Source organism: Myotis davidii, unplaced genomic scaffold (genome assembly GCF_000327345.1).
Source record: "Myotis davidii unplaced genomic scaffold, ASM32734v1 scaffold1292, whole genome shotgun sequence".
Classification (NCBI taxonomy): Eukaryota; Metazoa; Chordata; class Mammalia; order Chiroptera; family Vespertilionidae; genus Myotis; species Myotis davidii.
The window spans coordinates 483593-503360 of record NW_006283154.1 but is presented as its reverse complement, the minus strand read 5'-3'; the positions used below and the strand labels follow the sequence as shown (position 1 = coordinate 503360).

At 42.3% G+C, this 19768-nt stretch overlaps 1 protein-coding gene across 1 annotated transcript in view; it reads right to left on the bottom strand.

Moving 5' to 3' along the window:
• Positions 1-19768, bottom strand: part of DGKK (diacylglycerol kinase kappa) — a 137488-nt gene that overhangs the window by 53753 nt on the left and 63967 nt on the right. The window contains exons 6-8 of the mRNA XM_015563108.1: positions 13814-13949; positions 13252-13358; positions 12844-12969 (exon numbers count right to left, since the gene is read on the bottom strand). Of these exons, the coding sequence (XP_015418594.1) occupies positions 12844-12969; positions 13252-13358; positions 13814-13949 (369 nt within the window). The remainder of the gene's footprint in view (positions 1-12843; positions 12970-13251; positions 13359-13813; positions 13950-19768) is intronic.

Below are 19768 nucleotides of genomic sequence, written 5' to 3'. Positions count from 1 at the left end.
GGGAAGGGAGGGGGATAGAGAGTTAGAAACATCAATCAGCAGCCTCCTGCACACCTCCTACTGGGGATGTGCCTGCAACTAAGGTACATGCCCTTGACCAGAAATGAACCTGGTTCTCTTCAGTCCGCAGGCCGATGTTCTATCCACCGAGCCAAACCAGTCAGGGCTGATGTTGGCATTTTAATGGGGGTTGCTTTTTCTGATTTCTTGGGATATATTCCTGGAAGTGAGTCTAGGATTGCTGTGGCTATTCAAGCTCTCCCTCTTTTTTTTTAAATTCCATATGAATTTTTGGAGAGTTTGTTCTAGATCTATGAAATATGCTGTTTGCATTTTATTTTTGTTTGTTTATATCTTCCTCTATCTCTTTTTTCAATGTAGTTTTCTGAGTACAGGCATTTTACCTCTTTAGTTAAGTTTATTCCTAAATATCTTAATTTTTGCTTGCAAAGGTAAGTGGGATTGTTTTTTTAGTTTATCTTTCTGAAAGTTCACTATTGGTGTATAAAAATGCTATGGATTTTTGGGTGTTAATATTGCATCCTGCTATATTTTTTAATTCATTTATTAAGTCGAATAGTTTTTTGATGGAGTCTTTAGGGTTTTCTATGTACAGTATCTGTCATCTGCAAATAATAGTTTTACTTCCTCATTTCGTTTGGAATCCTTTTATTTCTTCTTCTTGACTGATTGCTATGGCCAGGACTTCCAGAACTATGTTGAACAAGAGTGGTGAAAGAGGGCATCCCTGTCTTGTTCCTGTTCTAAGGGGAAATGGTTTTAGTTTTTGCCCATTGAGAATGATGTTGGCTGTAGGTTTGTCCTATATGGCCTTTTTATGGTGAGGTATGATCCTGCTATTTCCATTTTATTCAAAGATTTTATAAAAAAATTGGATGTTAGATTTTGTCGATTGCTCTTTTGGGGTCTATTGAGATGAACATGTGATTTTTGTCTCTCAGTTTGTTTATGTGATGTATCACGTTTATTGATTTGTGGATATTGTACCAGCCTTACATTTCTGGAATAAATCCCAACTTGGTCATGGTATATGATCTTTGTAATGTAATGCAATGCAATGCAATGCAATGCAATGCAATGCAATGTAATGTAATGTAATGTAATGTTGGATCCTATTTGCTAGAATTTTGTTGAATTTTAGCAATCTATGTTCATCAGGGATATTGGCTTGTAGGGTCCTGCCTCACCCCAGGCCTTCACCACCCTATTGTCTGTGTCAATAGGTCATGAATACATGCATATAAGATCTTTGTTTAATCTCTTCCTGCCTTCCCATTCCCCCTACCCCTGAGAGTCACCATTCTGTTCCATTTCCATGCCTCTGATTCTATTTTATTCACCAGTTTATTCTGTTCATTAGATTTCTTATTCCTTTATTTTGATTTTTAGGTTCAATTGTTGATAGGTATGTTCCCATTTTGTTGTTCATATCTTTTATCTTTTTCTTTTTCTTCTTCTTTCTATTCTTAAAGAATACCCTTCAACATTTCATACTAGAAAATTAGTTAGAAGAAAGATTCGTGTGGTAATTATGTTACTACAAAAAATTGCATGTCAAAATACTATATATAATATAGTATTAGAAAATTATTTGCTATGATACATATATTTGAAACAAATTAAAATTATTAAAATACTACTGCTACTACTACTATTATTATTAATAGTAAAAATAGTAAAAGAACAATAAAAGATAAAATAAAGAAATGTGTCCACTATTGAAGACCGATGAATAAATCGTGATGTGGTTTACATTTAATGACAACAAAAACAACCAAATCCAAGATCGACAATGACAGACTGAAACACATGAGTGTGATTGGCACCAGTGAGACCTTTATGTGTATACACATACACGAGTAAATATTTATTTTTAAATTGCCAGTGTGTGTCATATGTACCACACATACATAACTAAATGTTCATTTTTTTAATTTAATGACTTTTATAAATGTTCAAAAAATATATAAAATTAAACATTATATAATTTATTTAGAAATATTATCGAACTAGAGGCCTTGTGCATGAAAATTCATGCACTCATGGGTTTCCCTCAGCCTGGTCTGCACCCTCTCTCAGTCCAGGAGCCCTCAGGGGATGTCCGACTGCCGGCTTAAGCCTGTTCCCCAGACATCAGTTGGACATCCTTAGCACTGCCGAGGAGGCAGGAGAGACTCCCGCCACTGCTGCTGTGCTTGTAGCCATCAGCCTGACTTGTGGCTGAGCATATTAGTATCAAATCGTATTGATCTTTTTTATCAGATTGCCAAAAATTGTAAGCAAAAACATCCGATGCGTTGACAGACAGGTGATGTTTCTATAGTAACCTAACAAATATTGGTGTGACTTCACACTTATATCCTCCTCTCTTTCACATCCATAGCAAAAAACATGCCATCCTTTACGCCGGTCGGTCCTTTATGCTGGTCAGTTGTACAGATGGATGGTCAGTCACTTAGCCTTTTATATCCTATATAATAAAAGGCTAATATGCAAATAGACCGAATGGTGGAACAACCTGAACAACCAAACAATTGGTCACTATGATATGCACTGACTACCAGAGGGTGTGTGTGTAACATGGTGGACTTTGGCCATGGCAGGATGGTGGAGCAGGTGAGCGGGGGTGCCAGACCAAGGCGGGTCAAAGGTTGCTGTCATCAGGGCGAGTCTATGGTGGTTTCTGAAAATTCTTTGCTACTGCACACCACGGTCCTGCCCAGTGCTCACACCTGCTGCCAAAGCTGGTCCCACTCACACCTGCTGCCACCACTGGCTCCGTTTACACCACAGCTGGTTCCAGAGCCACTGCTCACACCCGCTGCCAGTGCCTGATGCTTGTCCTGTTCACTTGGTGCCATCAGCAGGTGCGAGCAGTGGCTGTTGACTCTAATTGCTCCTGAGCGCTTCTCTACCTCCCCCTGCTCCTGAGGAGTGATTGGGGCAGCAGCTGCTGCTCGCACCTGCTGCTGGCACTGGCCCTAATTTCTCTGCACCATCAGTGGGTGAAAGTGGGGCCAGCGCCATCAACATGTGGGAGTGGCAGCAGAGGGAGTGGGGCTGCTGGCAGACAGGGGACCAGGGGCCACAGTGGGAGAGTCTGGGTAGGGGTGCGGAGGATGGGGTGAGACCTGTCCCTGTGCCTACTGCAGTCTTGTGGCCCAAGTTCCTTTCAAAGTGCACAAATTCATGCACTGGGCCCCTAGTACATAGATAATACTGGTTTCATGGTGATGAACTCCTTTAGCTTTTTCTTGTCTCTGAAGCTCTTTATCTGACCTTCAATTTTAAATGATAGCTTTGCTGGGTAGAGTAACCTTAATTGTATGTCCTTGCTATTCATCAGTTTGAATATTTCTTGCCACTCCCTTCTGGCATGCATAGTTTCTGTTGAGAAATCAGCTGACAGTTGTATGGTCACTCCCTTGTAAGTAATTAACTGCCTTTCTCTTGCTGCTTTTAGGATTCTCTCTTTGTCTTTAGCCCTTGGCATTTTAATTATGATGTGTCTTGGTGTAGTCCTCTTTGGATTCCTTTTGTTTGGTGTTCTCTGCGCTTCCTGGACTTTCACCAGGTAGGGGAAGTTTTCTGTCATTATTTCTTCAAATAGGTTTTCAATATCTTGCTCTCTCTCTTCACCTTCCAACACCCCCATAATGTGAATATTGGTGTGCTTGAAGTTGTCCCAGAGGCTCCTTACACTACCTTCTATTTTTGGATTCTTTTTGCTCTTCTGATTAGGTGTTTTTTGCTTCCTCATATTTCCAAATCACTGATTTGATTCTTTGTGTCTCTACTGTTGATTCCCTGTAAATTATTCTTCATTTAAGCTAGTGTAGCCTTCATTTCTGACTGGTCCTTTGATGTTCTGAAATCCTTGAAATTCTCACCAGGTTCCTTGACATTCTCACTAAGATCCTTCAAGCTCGCATTAAGTTCCTTGAGCATCCTTATGACTATTGTTTTGAACTCTGTATCTAGTAGTTTGCTTGCTTCCATTTCATTTATCTAGAAGGTGCTTGAGTAACCTTATAACCATGATTTTGAACTCTATATCCAGTAGTTTACTTTCTTCCATTTGTGACATGTTTCCTTGTCTCCACATTTTGGCTGCTTCCTTGTGTGTGTATCTATGTTTTGGGTAAAGCTACTATGTCTCCTTGAGTTGATGCTCTATCCACTGAGCCAAACTGGCTAGGGTGACAGACTGGACTCGTGTAGTAGATGTCCTATAAGGTCCAGTGGCTGAGCCTCCTCAATCATCTGAGGTGGACACTCTAGGTGCACACTTTATGGGCTGTGTGCACAGTCTTATTGTAGTTGAAACTTGATTGCTGTTGGTGTCACTTGGAGGAATTGACCTCCAGGCCAATTGGCTGTGAGGACCAGTTGGGACTACAGTGGGGGAGCTGCTGTGCAGAAGACACCCCCTATAGAGCAGGACTTGCTTCAGTGGGGCTTTGGTGCTTACTGAGTCTGCCCCTTGAGTGTATCACGTATGGATGTGTAGAGTTGTAAACTGGTATGGTCTGATACTGACCACTGGGTACACTGGCTCTTGGGTATCCAGGGAGGTACAAAGTCAGCCACTGCCTGGGGCCACCCAGCAGGAGCTACCGAGAGATCTGCAGAATCCTCCTCTTTGTATGAGGTTTGGAAGTGCCCAGATGAGGCCTATATGTGAAGCATTCCTCTTTTTTGTATCAGGTTTGGAAGTGCCCAGACAAGAACCAGCTGTGCAGCAAGGCAGGCTGCTGCTGGTGCCAGATCTTGGTCCTTTTATTGATAGGGCTGGGGATCCCTGACCCAGCTGCAGCTTGTTTGAGAGATTTTTGCCTGAGCAAGGGCAGGCCATTCATATGCAAATTTCACTGCCCACAGGTTGAGTGGGGATGCAAATTGGATGGGGCGGGGTCTCAGGGAATAACCAGGGTAGAGCAAACAAAAATGGCTGCCAGTCAGCCTTGCAACCCAGAAGGTCTCAGCATAGGAACAATGACCCCTGCAAGCACCTCCATCTAGGAGAAAGCTGTTTCCAAGTTCCTGCCCTGATGCCAGACAATCCAGTTCATCCTTAGATGTGTTTGTGTCTCCCAGATCCACACCCTGGCACTGGAGCTCAGAGGAAGCAGACGTTGTAAGTTCAGTTTGTGTGCTGGCCTTTTAAGAGGAGCAGTTGGGTCTCCAGTAGCCTCTGTCTGCACTGGTTTTTACAGCATAATTACAGTGACTTCTTTTCCCAGCTCTGGGGTCCTGGGCTGGGTGTCTGGTGTGGGACTTGGACCCCTTGCTCCTCTGAGCAGCCTCCACAGAGATGATCTCCCTCTGGATTAAAAAAGCAGCACATGTGGGTGCCCATCTGCTCTTCTGCACCTCCTACCAGTCTCTTTGTGCTTTCTTCTTTACTTCTATAGTTGTGGGACTTCCATTCAGGTAGCTTTCCAGTGGTTCTGGATGATGGTTGGTCTGTATTTTAGTTGTAATCTTTATGTGGTTGTGGGAGGCAGCATGGGGCTTGCCTGTGCTGCCATCTTGTTCTCCTCCTTGTTAAGTTTTTGTCTGGAATATCTATCCAGTGAAGTCAGCAGGGTTTTAAAGTCCCCTACTATGATTGTATTGCTGTCAATTTCTCCATTAAAGTCCTCTAGAAGTGTATTTTTATATATTTAGGTGCTCCTATATTAGAGGCATATATGTTTATCAGGGTTACAAGCTCTTGCTGGATCTATCCCTTTAGTGTTATGTAGTGACCTTTATTGTCTCTTGTTATGGTCTTCATTTTGAGGTCTATTTGGTCAAGTTATGAGTATTGCTACCCCAATTTTTTTCACTTTCATTTGCATAGACAATTTTTTCCCTCCCTTCACTCTCATCCTATGTGAGTCGCTTATGGATGTGTAGAATTGTAATCTGGTATGGTCTGACACTGACTACTGGGTACACTGGCTCTTGGGTATCCGGGGGGTGCAAAGTCAGCTACTGCCTGGGACAACCCAGCAGGAGCTACAGAGAGATCTTCAGATCCTTCCTCTTTGTATAACAGTTTGGAATTGCCCAGATGAGGCCCATCTCTGAAGCAAAGCAGGCTGATGTTGGTTCCAGGTGTTGATAGGTTTGTGGCTCCCTGACCCAGCTGCAGTCTATTTGAGAGATTTTATCCTAAGCAAGGAAAGACCATTCATATGCAAAAGCTGCTGCACACAGCTTGGGTGAGGTTGTAAATTGGATGAGGTGGGTTCTTATCGAATCACCAGGATGGAGCAAACAGAAATGACTGCCAGTCAGCCCTGTGACCAGGGAGGTCTCTTGTAGACAGCATATATTTGGGTCATGGTTTTTATCCATTCAGCTACCCTATGTTTTTTGATTGGAGCATTTAACCCATTTACATTTAAGGTTATTATTTATAGGTACTTATTTACTGCCATTTTAATTTTGTATGCCTATTTTTCTGTCTCTGTCTCTCTTTCTTCTTTTCATTACAACAGCCCTTTAGCATTTCTTGCAGTGTTGGTTTGATGGTGATGTACTCCTGTATTCTTTTTTTTTCTTTGTCTGATATCTCTTTATTTCACCATGAATTTTGAATCATAACCTTGCTGGATTTAGTAATCTTGGTTTCAGATCCTTGCTTTTCATTAGCTTGCATATTCATGCAATTCCCTTCTGGCCTGTAGAGTTTCTGATGAGAAACCATCTGAGAGCCTTATGGAAACTCCTTTGTAGCTAACAAATTGTTTTTCTCTTGCTGCCTTTAAGATTCTCTTTGTCTTTAAATGATGGCATTTTAATTATGTTGTGTCTGAGTGTGGGCTTGTTTGGGTTCTTCTTGCTTGGGACTCTCTGTGCCTCCTGACCTAGTGTAACTTTTTCCTTCACCAGGTTAGGGAAGTTCTCTGCCATTATCTCTTCAAACGTGTTCTCTATCCCTTGCTCAGGCACTCCTATTATGTGAATAATGTTATGTTTCATGTTGTACCACAGCTCCCTTAACCTTTTCTTCTGTTTTTTATTTTTTTTTATTGTCTTTCTTTTTGGCTCTTTGATTGAGTGCTTTTCTCTACCCTGGCTTGTAATTCAATGAACCAATCCTCAGCTTCCCCTAATCTGCTGTGTATTCTTTTCACGGTGTTCTTTATTAGTGCTATGTCATTGTTTATTTCTGACTGGTCTTGTTTTTATAGTTACTATATCTTTACTCATGCTGTTGAGCATCTTTGCTATCATTATTTTGAACTCCATAGCTGAGAAATTTATCTCCATTTCGTTTAGCTCTTCTGGAGAATTCTCTTGTTCTTTCATTTAGGGTTTGTTTGCATATTTTGTTTGTTTGTTTGTTTTTGTTTTGTGTTGTTTTGTCTCCCATTTTGGCTGCTTGTTTTGGTTTGTGTCTATGCATTAGGTAGATCTGCTACTCCTCCAAATCTCTAGTGTAAGATATGTCCAATGCTGTTTGTGACTGGCCCTGAGTACCCTGTTTTGGAGTTATCAGCAATCCACAACTTGTGGCTCCCTATGCTTGGGCTGGGTGCCTTAGGAAAGGACAAAGATGTGCACCAGGATCTGTTTTTCCTACTCCTGGGTTCAGAAGGAGGTCTGGCAAAGACTCACCACATTCAGAGATCCAGCTCTGCCTGCAGTCTCATTGTTATTCTCAGCCTCTTAATGAGCCTCAGGCTATAGACCACAGCAAAGTGTAGATTGAACATGGTGGGGCAGGAGTTTTTCCAAGAGGGTGGGGCAATTGCTTCACCCCTGGGAAAAAGGTGCCTGGGTGGTAAAGATCTGCCTGAGAAAGATTTCCTCTGCAGTATGGGTGAGTGACTCAGCACATGAAATGGGGGTGACTGCCTTCCAAGCTCTAACTCCAGAGTCCTCAACCATGGATTCTCCTCACACAGTTCTAGTCCACTCTGTCCTTCCTATGCTGGAGCCCAAGGTGAGTGGCTGCACATTAAATTTTGTGCTTTTTGCCCTTTAAGAGAGTGCCTGCATTTCCAGCCATTTCTCCCTGTCAGACAGCAAACCCACTGGTTTTTCACAACCACATGTTATGTGGGCATCTTTCTCAGTTCTGCTGATCTGAGATGGGGAGCCCAGGTTTGGGTTTAGATCCCATATTTGTCAGTAGGAACCCCTCCACCACCACCCCCCCTCCCCCCGCTGAGATATCTTTCCTGAACTTCAGCTGCTGTCTATGGAAACCCAGCCTGCCCTCTTGTGCCTCGGCATTTCTACCAATCTTTATGTGGTCTCCACTTTCCATCTTTGGTTATAAGGGTTCTCTCCAGGTAGTCTCCAGTTGATTATTCAGGGTGGATTTTCTATATTTTATTTGTAATTCCAGTTTGGTCCTGGGAGAGCATCAGTGTAGCTTCCAGTTAACCCACCACCATTTGGGAACTCTTCACACCACATTTTGTTTTGAATTCCACAATTTTTATCTCATGTATCTTTATATCTCCTGTATCTCTCCTTGTTATATTTTTTATCTATGGTTTTTTTTTTCCTTTTAAGAAAATCTTTATTTTTGAGATTATTACAGATGTCCTTCTTTTTCTCTCCATTACTCACTCCATCTGGTTCCCACCCCACTCCAGACCTTTGCCACCCTATTGTCTGTGTAAATAGGTAATTCATATATGCATATAAGATCTTTGTTTAATCCCTTCTGCCCTCACACCCTTCCCTCTGAGAATTGTCATTCTGTTCCATTTCCATGCCTCTGATTCTATTTTATTCACCAGTTTATTTTGTTCATTAGAGTTACTATTCCTTTATTTTGATTTTTAGATTCAATTGATAGGTATGTATTTGTTGCCATTATGTTCTTCATATTTTTTATCATCTTCTTCTTCTTAAAGAATACCCCTCAACATTTCATATAATACTGTTTTGGTGGTGATGAACTCTTTTAGCTTTTTCTTGTCTGTGAAGCTCATTATCTGACCTTCAATTCTAAATGATAGCTTTGCTGGGTAGAGTAACCTTGGTTGTAGGTCTTTGATTTTCATCACTTTGAATATCTCTTGCCACTCTTTTCTGGCCTGCATAGTTTCTGTTGAGAAATCAGCTGATAATTGTAATTGCATGGGCACTCCCTTGTAGGTAACTAATTACTGCTTTTAAGATGCTCTCTTTGTCTTTAGCCTTTGGCATTTTAATTATGATGTGTCTTGGTGTGGTCTTCTTTAGGTTCCCCTTGTTTGGGACCCTCTGTGCTTCCTGGACTTGTAAGTCTATTTCTTCCCTAGGTAGGGGAAGTTTTCTGTCATTATTTCTTCAAATAGGTTTTCAATATCTTGTTCTCTCTCTCCTTCTGGCACTCCCATAATTCAAATGTTGGTATGCTGGAAGTTGTCCCAGAGGCTCCTTACACTATCTTCATATTTTTGGATTCTTTTTTTTTTCTCTTCTGGTTGAGTGTTTTTTTTTCTTCTTCTTCCTCATATTTCAAATGGTTGATGTGATTCTCAGAATCCTCTACTCTACCCTTGAATCCATGTATATTATTATTTCAGTCAGTATATGCGTAATTTCTTACTGGTTCTTTTCCATTTTTTTGGAGGCTTCTAGAAGATTGTTGAGTAACCTTATAACCATGGTTTTGAACTCTATATGCAGTAGTTTGCTTTCTTCCATTTCTTTCATTTGTGACATGTTTCTTTGTCTCTGCATTTTGGCTACTTCTCTGTGTTTGTTTCTATGTAATGAGCAGAGCTGCTATGTCTCCTTGAGTTGGTAGAATGGTCTTGTGTAGTAGGTGTTTTATAGGGCCCTGTGGCTCAGCCTCCCCAGTCACTAGAGCTAGGCACTCTAGATCCACACTTTGTGGGCTGTGTGCACAGTCTTGTTGTAGTTGAGACTTGATTGCTGTTGGTGTCACTTGGAGGAATTGACCTCCAGGCCAATTGGCTGTGAGGACCAGTTGGGACTACAGTGGGGGAGCTGCTGTACAGGAGACACCCCCTATAGAGCAGGACTTGCGTCAGTGGGTTGTTGGTGCTCACTGAGTCTGCCCCTTGGGTGTGTCACTTCTGGATGTGTAGAGTTGTAAACTAGTATGGTCTGACAACCCTGTGTTTGTTTCTGTGCATTGGGTGGAGCTGCTATGTCTCCTTGAGTTGGTAGAATGGTCTTGTGTAGTAGGTGTTTTATAGGGCCCTGTGGCTCAGCCTCCCCAGTCACTAGAGCTAGGCACTCTAGATGCACACTTTGTGGGCTGTGTGCACAGTCTTGTTGTAGTTGAGACTTGATTGCTGTTGGTGTCACTTGGAGGAATTGACCTCCAGGCCAATTGGCTGTGAGGACCAGTTGGGCCTACAGTGGGGGAGCTGCTGTACAGGAGACACCCCCTATAGAGCAGGACTTGCTTCAGTGGGTCTTTGGTGCTCACTGAGTCTGCCCCTTGGGTGTGACACTTCTGGATGTGTAGAGTTGTGAACTAGTATGGTCTGACAATGACCACTGGGTACACTGGCTCTTGGGTCTCCAGGGAGGTGCAAAATTGTCCATTGCCTGGGGCCACCCAGCAGGAGCTATAGAAATTTCTGTAGATTCCTCCTCTTTGTATCAGGTTTAGAAATGCCCAGATGAGGCTCAGCTATAAATCAAGGCAGGCTACTGCTGGTGCCAGGTCTTGGACCTTTTATTGATATGTTTGGGGCTCTCTGACCCAGCTGCAGCTTGTTTGAGAGATTTTAGCTTGAGCAAGGACAAGCCATTCATATGCAAAATCGACTGCCCACAGGTTGGGTGGGGCTGAAAATTGGATGATGCAGGGTCTTAGGGAATCACCAGGGTGGAGCAAACAGAAATGGCTGCCAGTCAGCCCTGAGACCAGGGAGGTCCCAGCATAGGAACAATGACCCCTGCAAGCACCTCCCTCTGGGAGAAAGCCACCCCTGAGTTACTGCCCTGATGCCAAACAATCCAGTTCATCCTTGGATGTGTCTGTGTCCCCCAGACCCTTGCCCTGGTGCTGGAGCTCAGAGGAAGTGGGACCTTGTAAGTTCAGTTTGTGTGCCGGCCTTTTAAGAGGAGCGGCTGGGTCTCCAGCAGCCTGTGTCACTGAACCCCAATCTGCACTGGTTTTTACAGTCCGTAGTTCTTACTGTCTGTAACAACTTATTTTCCCATCACTGGGACCCTGGGCTCAGGGTTTGGTCTAGGGCTGGGATCCCTTGCTCGTCTGGGTGGCCTCCACAGAGACATCTTCCTCTGATTAAACATGTGGTACACATGGGTGCTAGACCAGCCCATTCTGTTCCTCTGCACCTCCTACCAGTCTCAGTGTGCTTTCTTCTTTACTTCTCTAGTTGTAGGACTTCCATTCAGCCAGCTTTCCAGTGGTTCTGGATGATGGTTGTTCTATATTTTAGTTGTAATTTTGATGTGGTTGTGGATGGTGGCGAGTACAGGCATTTACCTATGCTGCCATCTTTCAAATCTATTTTTTTTTTTTGGTTTTTATTTTTTAAAGTTGTTGACAGTATTAGAGATGTATCCCATTTCCCCCCCCTTTTTTCCCCTCCACCTAACCCCCACCCCACCCCAAGCCTTCCCCATGCTGTCTCAAAGAGAATATATTCTTTCTCTTTACAGAAAAACTGGACTTCTCAGACTGTTCCCTCTTATTGTGCCCTGAGGGTGATAGCCAGTTTATAACTCTTTCTCCATTGGTTACAGTTCTGTGTGACCTATGAGCAATAGGTCCCACTGGTCAACATATCCAGGTGATCTACAGGTGTCTCCTGGGGGAAGCCACAAAAATTAGGGCACCCAATGAAGGTACAAATCCCTTCCAGGAGATGCTTGTGAGCTGGATCAAAGCAGAGGGAGAGCACAAAGATAGCAACCATTTGCTGGACCTAGGCAAAGGAAACTAGAATCTCCTAAGAAGATACTTATAGTTTGGTTTCTTCTTGTCTAGAATAATTCGTTTGAGAGAAGCCTCTAAAAGACTAGAAAGTCTAGATCGGGCTTTCTCAATGTTGGCACTATTGATACTTTGGGCCAGACAGTACTTTGTGCTGCCCTGTGCATTGGAGGTTTAGCAGAATCCCAGGCCTCTGCTCATTAGAAGCCTGAAGCACACCCTCTTCCCCTGTTTGGAACAATCAAAAATCTCTCCAAGACATTGTTTTATGTCTTTGGGGAGCCAAAATCACCCTCAGTTTAGAATCTCTGGCTTAGAGGTATGTTAGTGCTATAGTTAAGAGCATGGTTTTTACAGAATTATGTATCAATCAAGAGTATTTTGCTTATTGGCTGCATGACCTTGGGCAAATCACTCCACTTTTCTGAACCTCATTTTCTTCATCTGTAAATGAGGACAATGAGGCCTTGTTTAGGGTTGTTGTAAGGATTAAATGAGATCATGTGTATAAAACTCTCAATACATAGTAGAAATAAGAATGTGTTACTATTAACCTTACTGATTAACAAAGATCACAAGTTTCTAGGAAATGGTGAATGAGGAAGGGAGAAGGTTTTTTTAAAAGTAGACTCAGAACTTAAATTTTAATTGTCCAGTCTGTCATAAGAGAATTAGCTTTTTCCTAGTAGCTTTTCCCTTTTGCTAGTGGGCCTCACCTATTAAGAACCATAAAAGATGAGAGTCTTAAATATATTTCTTAGAGACTCCATAGCCAGATCTGGAAAGGCAGGATACTAAGCTCTATACTCTGGAATCTGAGTAATCTATTTAGATGTAACAGTCTCTGAGAGTTCTATCTATGTGTAGGCACAGTCAACCCTCAATCCACCCCTTCTCTACAAGTCAAGTTCTCTTAAGTATCAAGGAGATGAGAAGAGTCTTACCGTAGAATTACACCAGAGACACCGGAAATCTTGAAGTCTTTGATTACTGCCACAGTTCTCATGACATACTGCACATTGAGAACTAACAGATATATTTCCTTCTACCCACTGATGGGGCATAGTTTCCTGAAAGGTAAAAAGAGACAAGAAGTAGAATTTAGGGATATAAGGAGAGGAAGAGTGAGCTGGAATAACTATACTATCCCATGTAGGACATTAGGTAATTGCATGGAAGTTCTTCCTGATCCTGCCCTCCCCACTCCAATGCTAGTGCACAATGACATGTAGTTGTGGGGGCCTTAATTATTCTAGAATGGTTGGATCATGAGCCTGGGGAAGAAGCTTACTTGAATTGTCTGACTGAAGGGGAGGTAGAAAAGAGTGACTGAGAGAATGGCTGGTACTCACTATTTCATCTGCAGGTATGAGGAGGTCATCAGTGATGGATAAGGTATTCCACTTACAATCTTTGCTTGCTCTCAAAGCACATAATCTGTGAGACTTCACTTTGCATACTGTGAAAAAGAGGAAGAAAAAAGATGGATGTAAATCTGGTAATAACGAAGAGTCTAATTCCCTTCACTAAACGTCTCTGAAAGTTAGAACCTATATGCATCTAAATAGTCCTGATGCACTTTCATAGGCCCATTTTCCATATGATTCAGTTCCTTTTTATTCTTATTGTATTGTAATTCTCTACTGTCTGATTTGAATGGAAATCTATGATAAGAATGAGGTGATTTATGTTTTTCCAAGCCTGATCCTCCTAGACCCAGCCCTCCATTTTGATTCATGAGAATTCCCTCTCATGCAAGATTCTTCCCATCTCCTTTCCTCATTCTGTTAAGTGTCAGAGTTAACTTTACACTAGAGTCAGTGACATAGTGTAAGTGATACTAAAGTCACATGAACTCTTTCACCTCTATCTCTATCTACTTAACTCCATTTTCTAAAGAAATCAGAAATGTACCTTCACAGGTGATGACATTTCTAGATAAGGCACGAATGCTCTCCCGGCAAACATTGCAGTGTTGGGTCCGAGGGCTGTGGCTAGAATACCAATAGTGCATTCCAATAAGGTAAGGGTTGTTTTCTGCTGTCGGTATCTAAAATAAATCAGAGAGAATGGAGAATTAATCACAGAGACAAATTAGGTAAGGCCAGAAAGTCTGCTGCTAAGGCTTCAGTACCCAGAACATGTGAAGAGGAAGAATGAATGTTGGAGTCATTACCTAATGAATCTCCCACCCCTGTTCTGACCTCCCCTCCCACACACACACTGATTTTAAAAAGGGAAAAGAATAGGGGGGTAAATCCTGGAATAGGAGTTAAAGGCAGGAGTAATAATCTTTATGGTGTTTGGCCAAATAATGTTTATGGTGCATTAGTTTATTTTAAGAAAAATTAGTTCTTTTAGCCTTGGCCTTGACTCTGAGTATTTAGTAAAAGGAAGTGGCAAGTTGAAAATTTAGTGATATCCAGATCCTCTGGCCAAGCAAAAAAGGAAGGAGGCAAGGCTTTGACTCTGGGCTTGTCAGGCTTTACCTACATCCTGGAAATATATATTCCCCTTCCTAGCCCCACTGCTGCTAGATGAGCAGAGTAGTGCATTGCCTCAACAGTTTCATCTCAAGGGCCTTTTGCCCAAGCATTTTTTTAGTGAATACCATACTCTGACTGCCTATAGTAGTTTCCTGGTTAATCAGTTTAATCCATTCAAACTTTATTCAACAAATATTACTGAGTGATTATTATGTGCTTAGTACTTTTCAAAGCATTGGGGAATATAGTGATAAATAAAATAAAGTCTTTGCCCTCATGGAATGACACTATGTTTGGTGTCCTCTTTCACGGTATTGAATTGGACATTTACTGTTAACCTGCCTATAAATTCTGCATTTATCACAGCCTGACACTCATGACTGTGGGCCAGGCACAGGGTATACCAGCAACTAGTTTTTGGAATTTAAAGGATAAGGGGAGAAGTAGGCATCAAAAACTCCTGTTTGTTCTGGGTGTGCAATCTATAGGACTCTTCTGTTCTCTAATTCTTATGAACGTCTGACTTTTTCTTTCTCTAACTTCCTCTGGAGTGTAGACATAGGCTTACACATTCAGTTTTTTATTTTTGACATTATAATGAGTTGGGTGTGTAAAGGCATGACAAGATTTTAAAAAGAACTATATATTCTCTATGATGCCAACTGATAGTAGTTTGTTCATTAGAGAGAGATAGCTCATGCTATTGAGGGCTCTGCGCATTAAGTGTTCAAACTTTATCAGTTTAGCCATCTTACCTAATAATAGACAAACATGTAAATTGACTATACCTTTGCTATGCTAACCAGCCAATCAGGAAAGTATGCAAATTAACCTAACAAAGATGGCTATTAATTTGCATACGTAGGCTCCAAATGGTGGAGCGAAGCCTGACGGTCCCAGGGCCAGCGGATCAGTGAAAACCTCATGGTCCTGGGGCCAGCTCCAGCTGGAGCCCCACCAGAGCAAAGGCCTGGGTGCCGGGTGCCGGAGGAAAACCGGTGCCAGCAGCCAGGGGAAAGTAAGGCCTATTGCACGAATCTCTTCATGCAACAGACCTCTAGTCTAAAACATAAGCCTATAAGGGCACTCTGATCCCTCCTTCCTCCTCCTGGCATGCTGGCTATGTACTACACTGTTGTTGGGTTGATCAGTAAGCTTATGGAAAGGAAAGGTTACTTTGATGAGCTAAAGGCGATTGTAATGTTTATTACATGCTGAGACCCTGGCAGTGTTTTTTAAAAAATCAGAGGGTGGAAAGTCCTGAGGAAGTGACATAGTCTTGGATTTGGCACTCTGAGCTACCAACAACTTTCTATTTCCTAAGCTACTAGATTATAACCCTATTAAGTACCTTCCGTTTTTCCTATCTCCTTACCTCCCCCAATAATTAATAAGGGTCTACTTTGCATCATTAAAGATACAGAGATGAATGAGCCACAGTTCTTGCCCTCAAGGAGTTCATAGTCTATTGGAGGAGATAGCCTCCTAAATAGATCATTCAAGTAGAGTTACAAGCAAGTTCTCCTAGAATGTACAAAGTTCTACAGGACAAATAGAAGAAATTCAGAGCTCTGTCTGGGTAGAATATTGAATTTCATGGACTCATTAGTTACAGAATATAAAAGAATATGTAAAATGGACATTGTTTCAGTTTAGCAGTTGAGGAAATTGGACTTATATTCCTTATGTGCATCCTATTCCATAAGGAAACTTGATTGCATCCAACTCTGGATGAGCATGTGTTGTATGTAAGGTGTCCTTACAGATGTAATTAACTTAAGAAGAGGTCATAATGGATTTGATTGGGCCCTAATCCAATAACTGATGTCCTTATAAGAAGAGGAAAATTTGGATACAGACACAGGGGGGGAACATCATGTAATGAATGATAGAGGCAGAGATTGGATGTGTCTACAAGTCAAGGAATATCAAGGACTGCCTACAGTCACCAGAAGCTAAGAAGAGGCAAAGAAGGATCATCCCTTAGAGCCTTCAGAGAGACTTTGGTCCTGCCAACACCTTGACTTTGGACTTCTAGACTCCAAAACTATGAAAGAATAACTTTCTGTTGTTTTAATTCACCCACTTTGTGGTCATTGTTATGAAAGTCCTAGGAAGCTAATACAGTATGTCATTACAGGCATTTCTGATAGTTGACACAGATTAAAAATGCATTTGAATGCAGATGAAAAACTGTCATGTATACAGAATATTTGGCCTTTAATAGGGTGACCATATAATCTAAATTAGGATACTTTAAGAGTAAAATGGGGAGCTAATAGTAATTATTCTGGGACAACAAGTGTGAACTGTGTTCATCTTGAGGTAACCACTAGCCATGGGGACACTATGCATGAGCTAGAGAGTAATTTAGCCAATTTGAATCTATTTGTTGATCTATATAATCAAGTTGTCTGGCTTATACCACTTAGTTGCCCATCAGACTACCCCATAATCACAAGAGGTGGGGACTAGAGAAGAAAAGGAAGATAATTAATTAGGAAGAATTTAAGATGTCCTTCCAAGAGCATAGATTAAGAGTTAGGGGATCTAAGAACTCAATTCTACTATATAAACTGATTTTAGGCAAGGCAACTGAACTCTGAGGTTCAGTTTTCTCATCTACTTAATGAAATCATCCTATCTAATAAAAGACAAAAAGGGTAATTAACCGTACCTCTGCTATGCTTCCTATTGGCTAATCAGGGTGATATGCAAATTAACTGCCAACCAAGATGGCGTCTGGAAGCCACACAGCTGAAGCGAGCAGGAGGTTTGCTTGCTCCAGTGATGGAGGAAGCCAAGGTTCCCAGCCTGCCGTGGCCCGGCTCTGAGCCCGAAAGCAACAGCTCCAAAAGCAACAGAGTTTCAATTATAGAAGGTAAATAAATCCCAGAATTAAAAAAAAAAAAGAAAAAAAGGAGAGGCTGGATGCTTTAGTCGCCTGCCAGCCTAAAATGGGCCCTCAGCCCCTCACCCAGGCTGGCCAGGCACCCAAGCTGGACCCCCACCCTGATCCAGGACACCCTTCAAGGCAAGCCAGCCGGCCCCCACTCATGCACCAGGCCTCTATCCTATATAGTAAAAGGGTAATATGCAAACTGTCCCTAACAGCAGAAAGACTGGGAATGACTGGTCACTATGACAAACACTGACCACCAGGGGGCAGATGCTCAATGCAGGAACTGCCCTCTGGTGGTCAGTGCGCTCTCACATGGGGGAGCTCTGCTCAGCCACAAGCCAGGCTGATGGCTACCAGTACAGCAGTGGTAGTGGGAGCCTCTCCTGCCTCCTCAGCAGCGCTAAGGATGTCCAACTGCAGCTTAGGCCTGCTCCCTGCTGGCAAGTGGAACTCCCAGGCTGCCAGAGGGATGTCTGATTGCCATCTTAGGCCCAATCCCCTGGGGAGCTGGCCTAAGCCAGAAAGTGGTCATCCCCCAAGGGGTCCCAGACTGGAAGAGGGCACAGGCTGGGCTGAGGGACAGCCCCCCCCCCCACCCAAGGGCACAACTTTTTGTGCACTGGGCCTCTAGTAGAATAATAAGCTTTTCAAGTTTATTTATTTTTAAAATATATTTTACTGATTTCAGACAGGAAGGGAGAGAGAGAGAGAGAAAGATAGAAACATTAATGATGCGAGTGAATCACTAATTGGCTGCCTCCTGCAAGCCTCCTACTGCGGATTGAGCCCAAACCTGGGCATGTGTCCTGATTGGAAATTGAACTATGATCTCCTGGTTCATAGGTTGATGCTTAACCACTGAGCCATGGTGGCTGGGATTTTTTTTTTTAAGAGTAGTTTTAGGAAAGCCATGGACAGTTCTTAGGGTAGAAGTAGCAACAGGATAGTCTAGGTGGGGCTGCTTTGGCTTTCTGGAAATATGGGAAAGAAGTGAACCAAGTCAGGGCTGCTGTCAGCTCTCTGGAAAATCAGAGAAAAGGTGGCTTTGGAGATAAGTTCAGAGGTTATCCCAGGAGGAGCTGTTGCTGCCCATTGCTCCCCTGGCTGCAAGTCTCATGGGGTCCCTCAGAAGGGCAGCTTTTCAAGTTTAAAGGAACATTGGAGTCCATCTGGTCTTTTTTCAAAAGTGACTTTTTAAAATATTGAGGCATATTTGACAGTTAAAAAATGTGTAGCCCTAGTTGGTTTGGCTCAGTGGATAGAGCATCGGCCTGTGGACTGAAGGGTCTCAGGTTGGATTCCAGTCAAGGGCACATGCCCGGGTTGCAGGTTCGATCCCCAGTAGGGGGCATGTAGGAGGCAGCCAATCAATGATTCTCTCTCATTGTTGATGTTTCTATCTCCATTTCCCTCTCCCTTTCTCTCTGAAATCAATAAAAATATTTTATTTTTTTATATTATATTTTTTAAAATATTATATTTTTAAAAAGTGTATATATTTAATTTAATTTGATGATATGGTATACATATATAGTGAGATAATCACCACAATCAATCTAATTAACATACTTATTACTTCTGATAGTTACCACATTTTTCCTTCTTTTTTGTGTTGAAAGTACTTAAAATCTTAGCACATTTTAGTGTCTAGTAAATTATTGTTACCTATAGTAACATTGCTGTATGATAGGTCTCCAGAATTTATTTATCGTGCATAATGAAACTTTGTATCCCTTAATCTATGTCTTCCTATTCTGTCTCTCCTCAGCACTTGGTAACTATCATTCTACTCTTTGCTCCTATGCTAGTGCAATATTGTTTTGATTACTATAGCTTTGTAATATATTTTGTTATCAGGAAGTGTGGTGCCTCTACATTTGTTCTTCTCTCTCAAGATTGCTTTGGCTATTTGGAGTCTTTTGAGGTTCCATATGAATTTTAGAATTTTTAAAAATTTCTGTAGGAATGCCATTGATATTTTGATTGGTATTTTGATTGGGATTACAATGAATATGGAGGTCACTTTGGATAATATGGACATTTTAACAATAGTAATTGTTACAATTCATAAACATCTGATATCTATTTATTTATCTACCAGAGGCCCAGTGCACAAAATTCGTGCACTGGATGGGGGGAGGGTGTTCCTCAGCCCAGCCTGCACCCTCTCCAATATGGGACCCCTCTCACAATCTGGGACTGCTGGCTCCCAACCACTTGCTTGCCTGCCTGCCTGATTGCCCCTAACCGCTTCTGCCTGCCAGCCTTATAACCTCCTAAATACTCCCCTTCCAGCCCTATCGATGCCTAACTGCTCCCCTGCCAGCCCAATTTCCACCAATAGCCCTCGCTTGCCAGCCCGATTGCCCCTAACTGCCTCCCCTGCTGGCCTGGTCACCCCAACTGCCCTCCTCTGCCAGCCTGGTCCCCACAACTGACCTATGCTGACAGCCCAGTCGCCTCCAACTGCCCTACTCTACT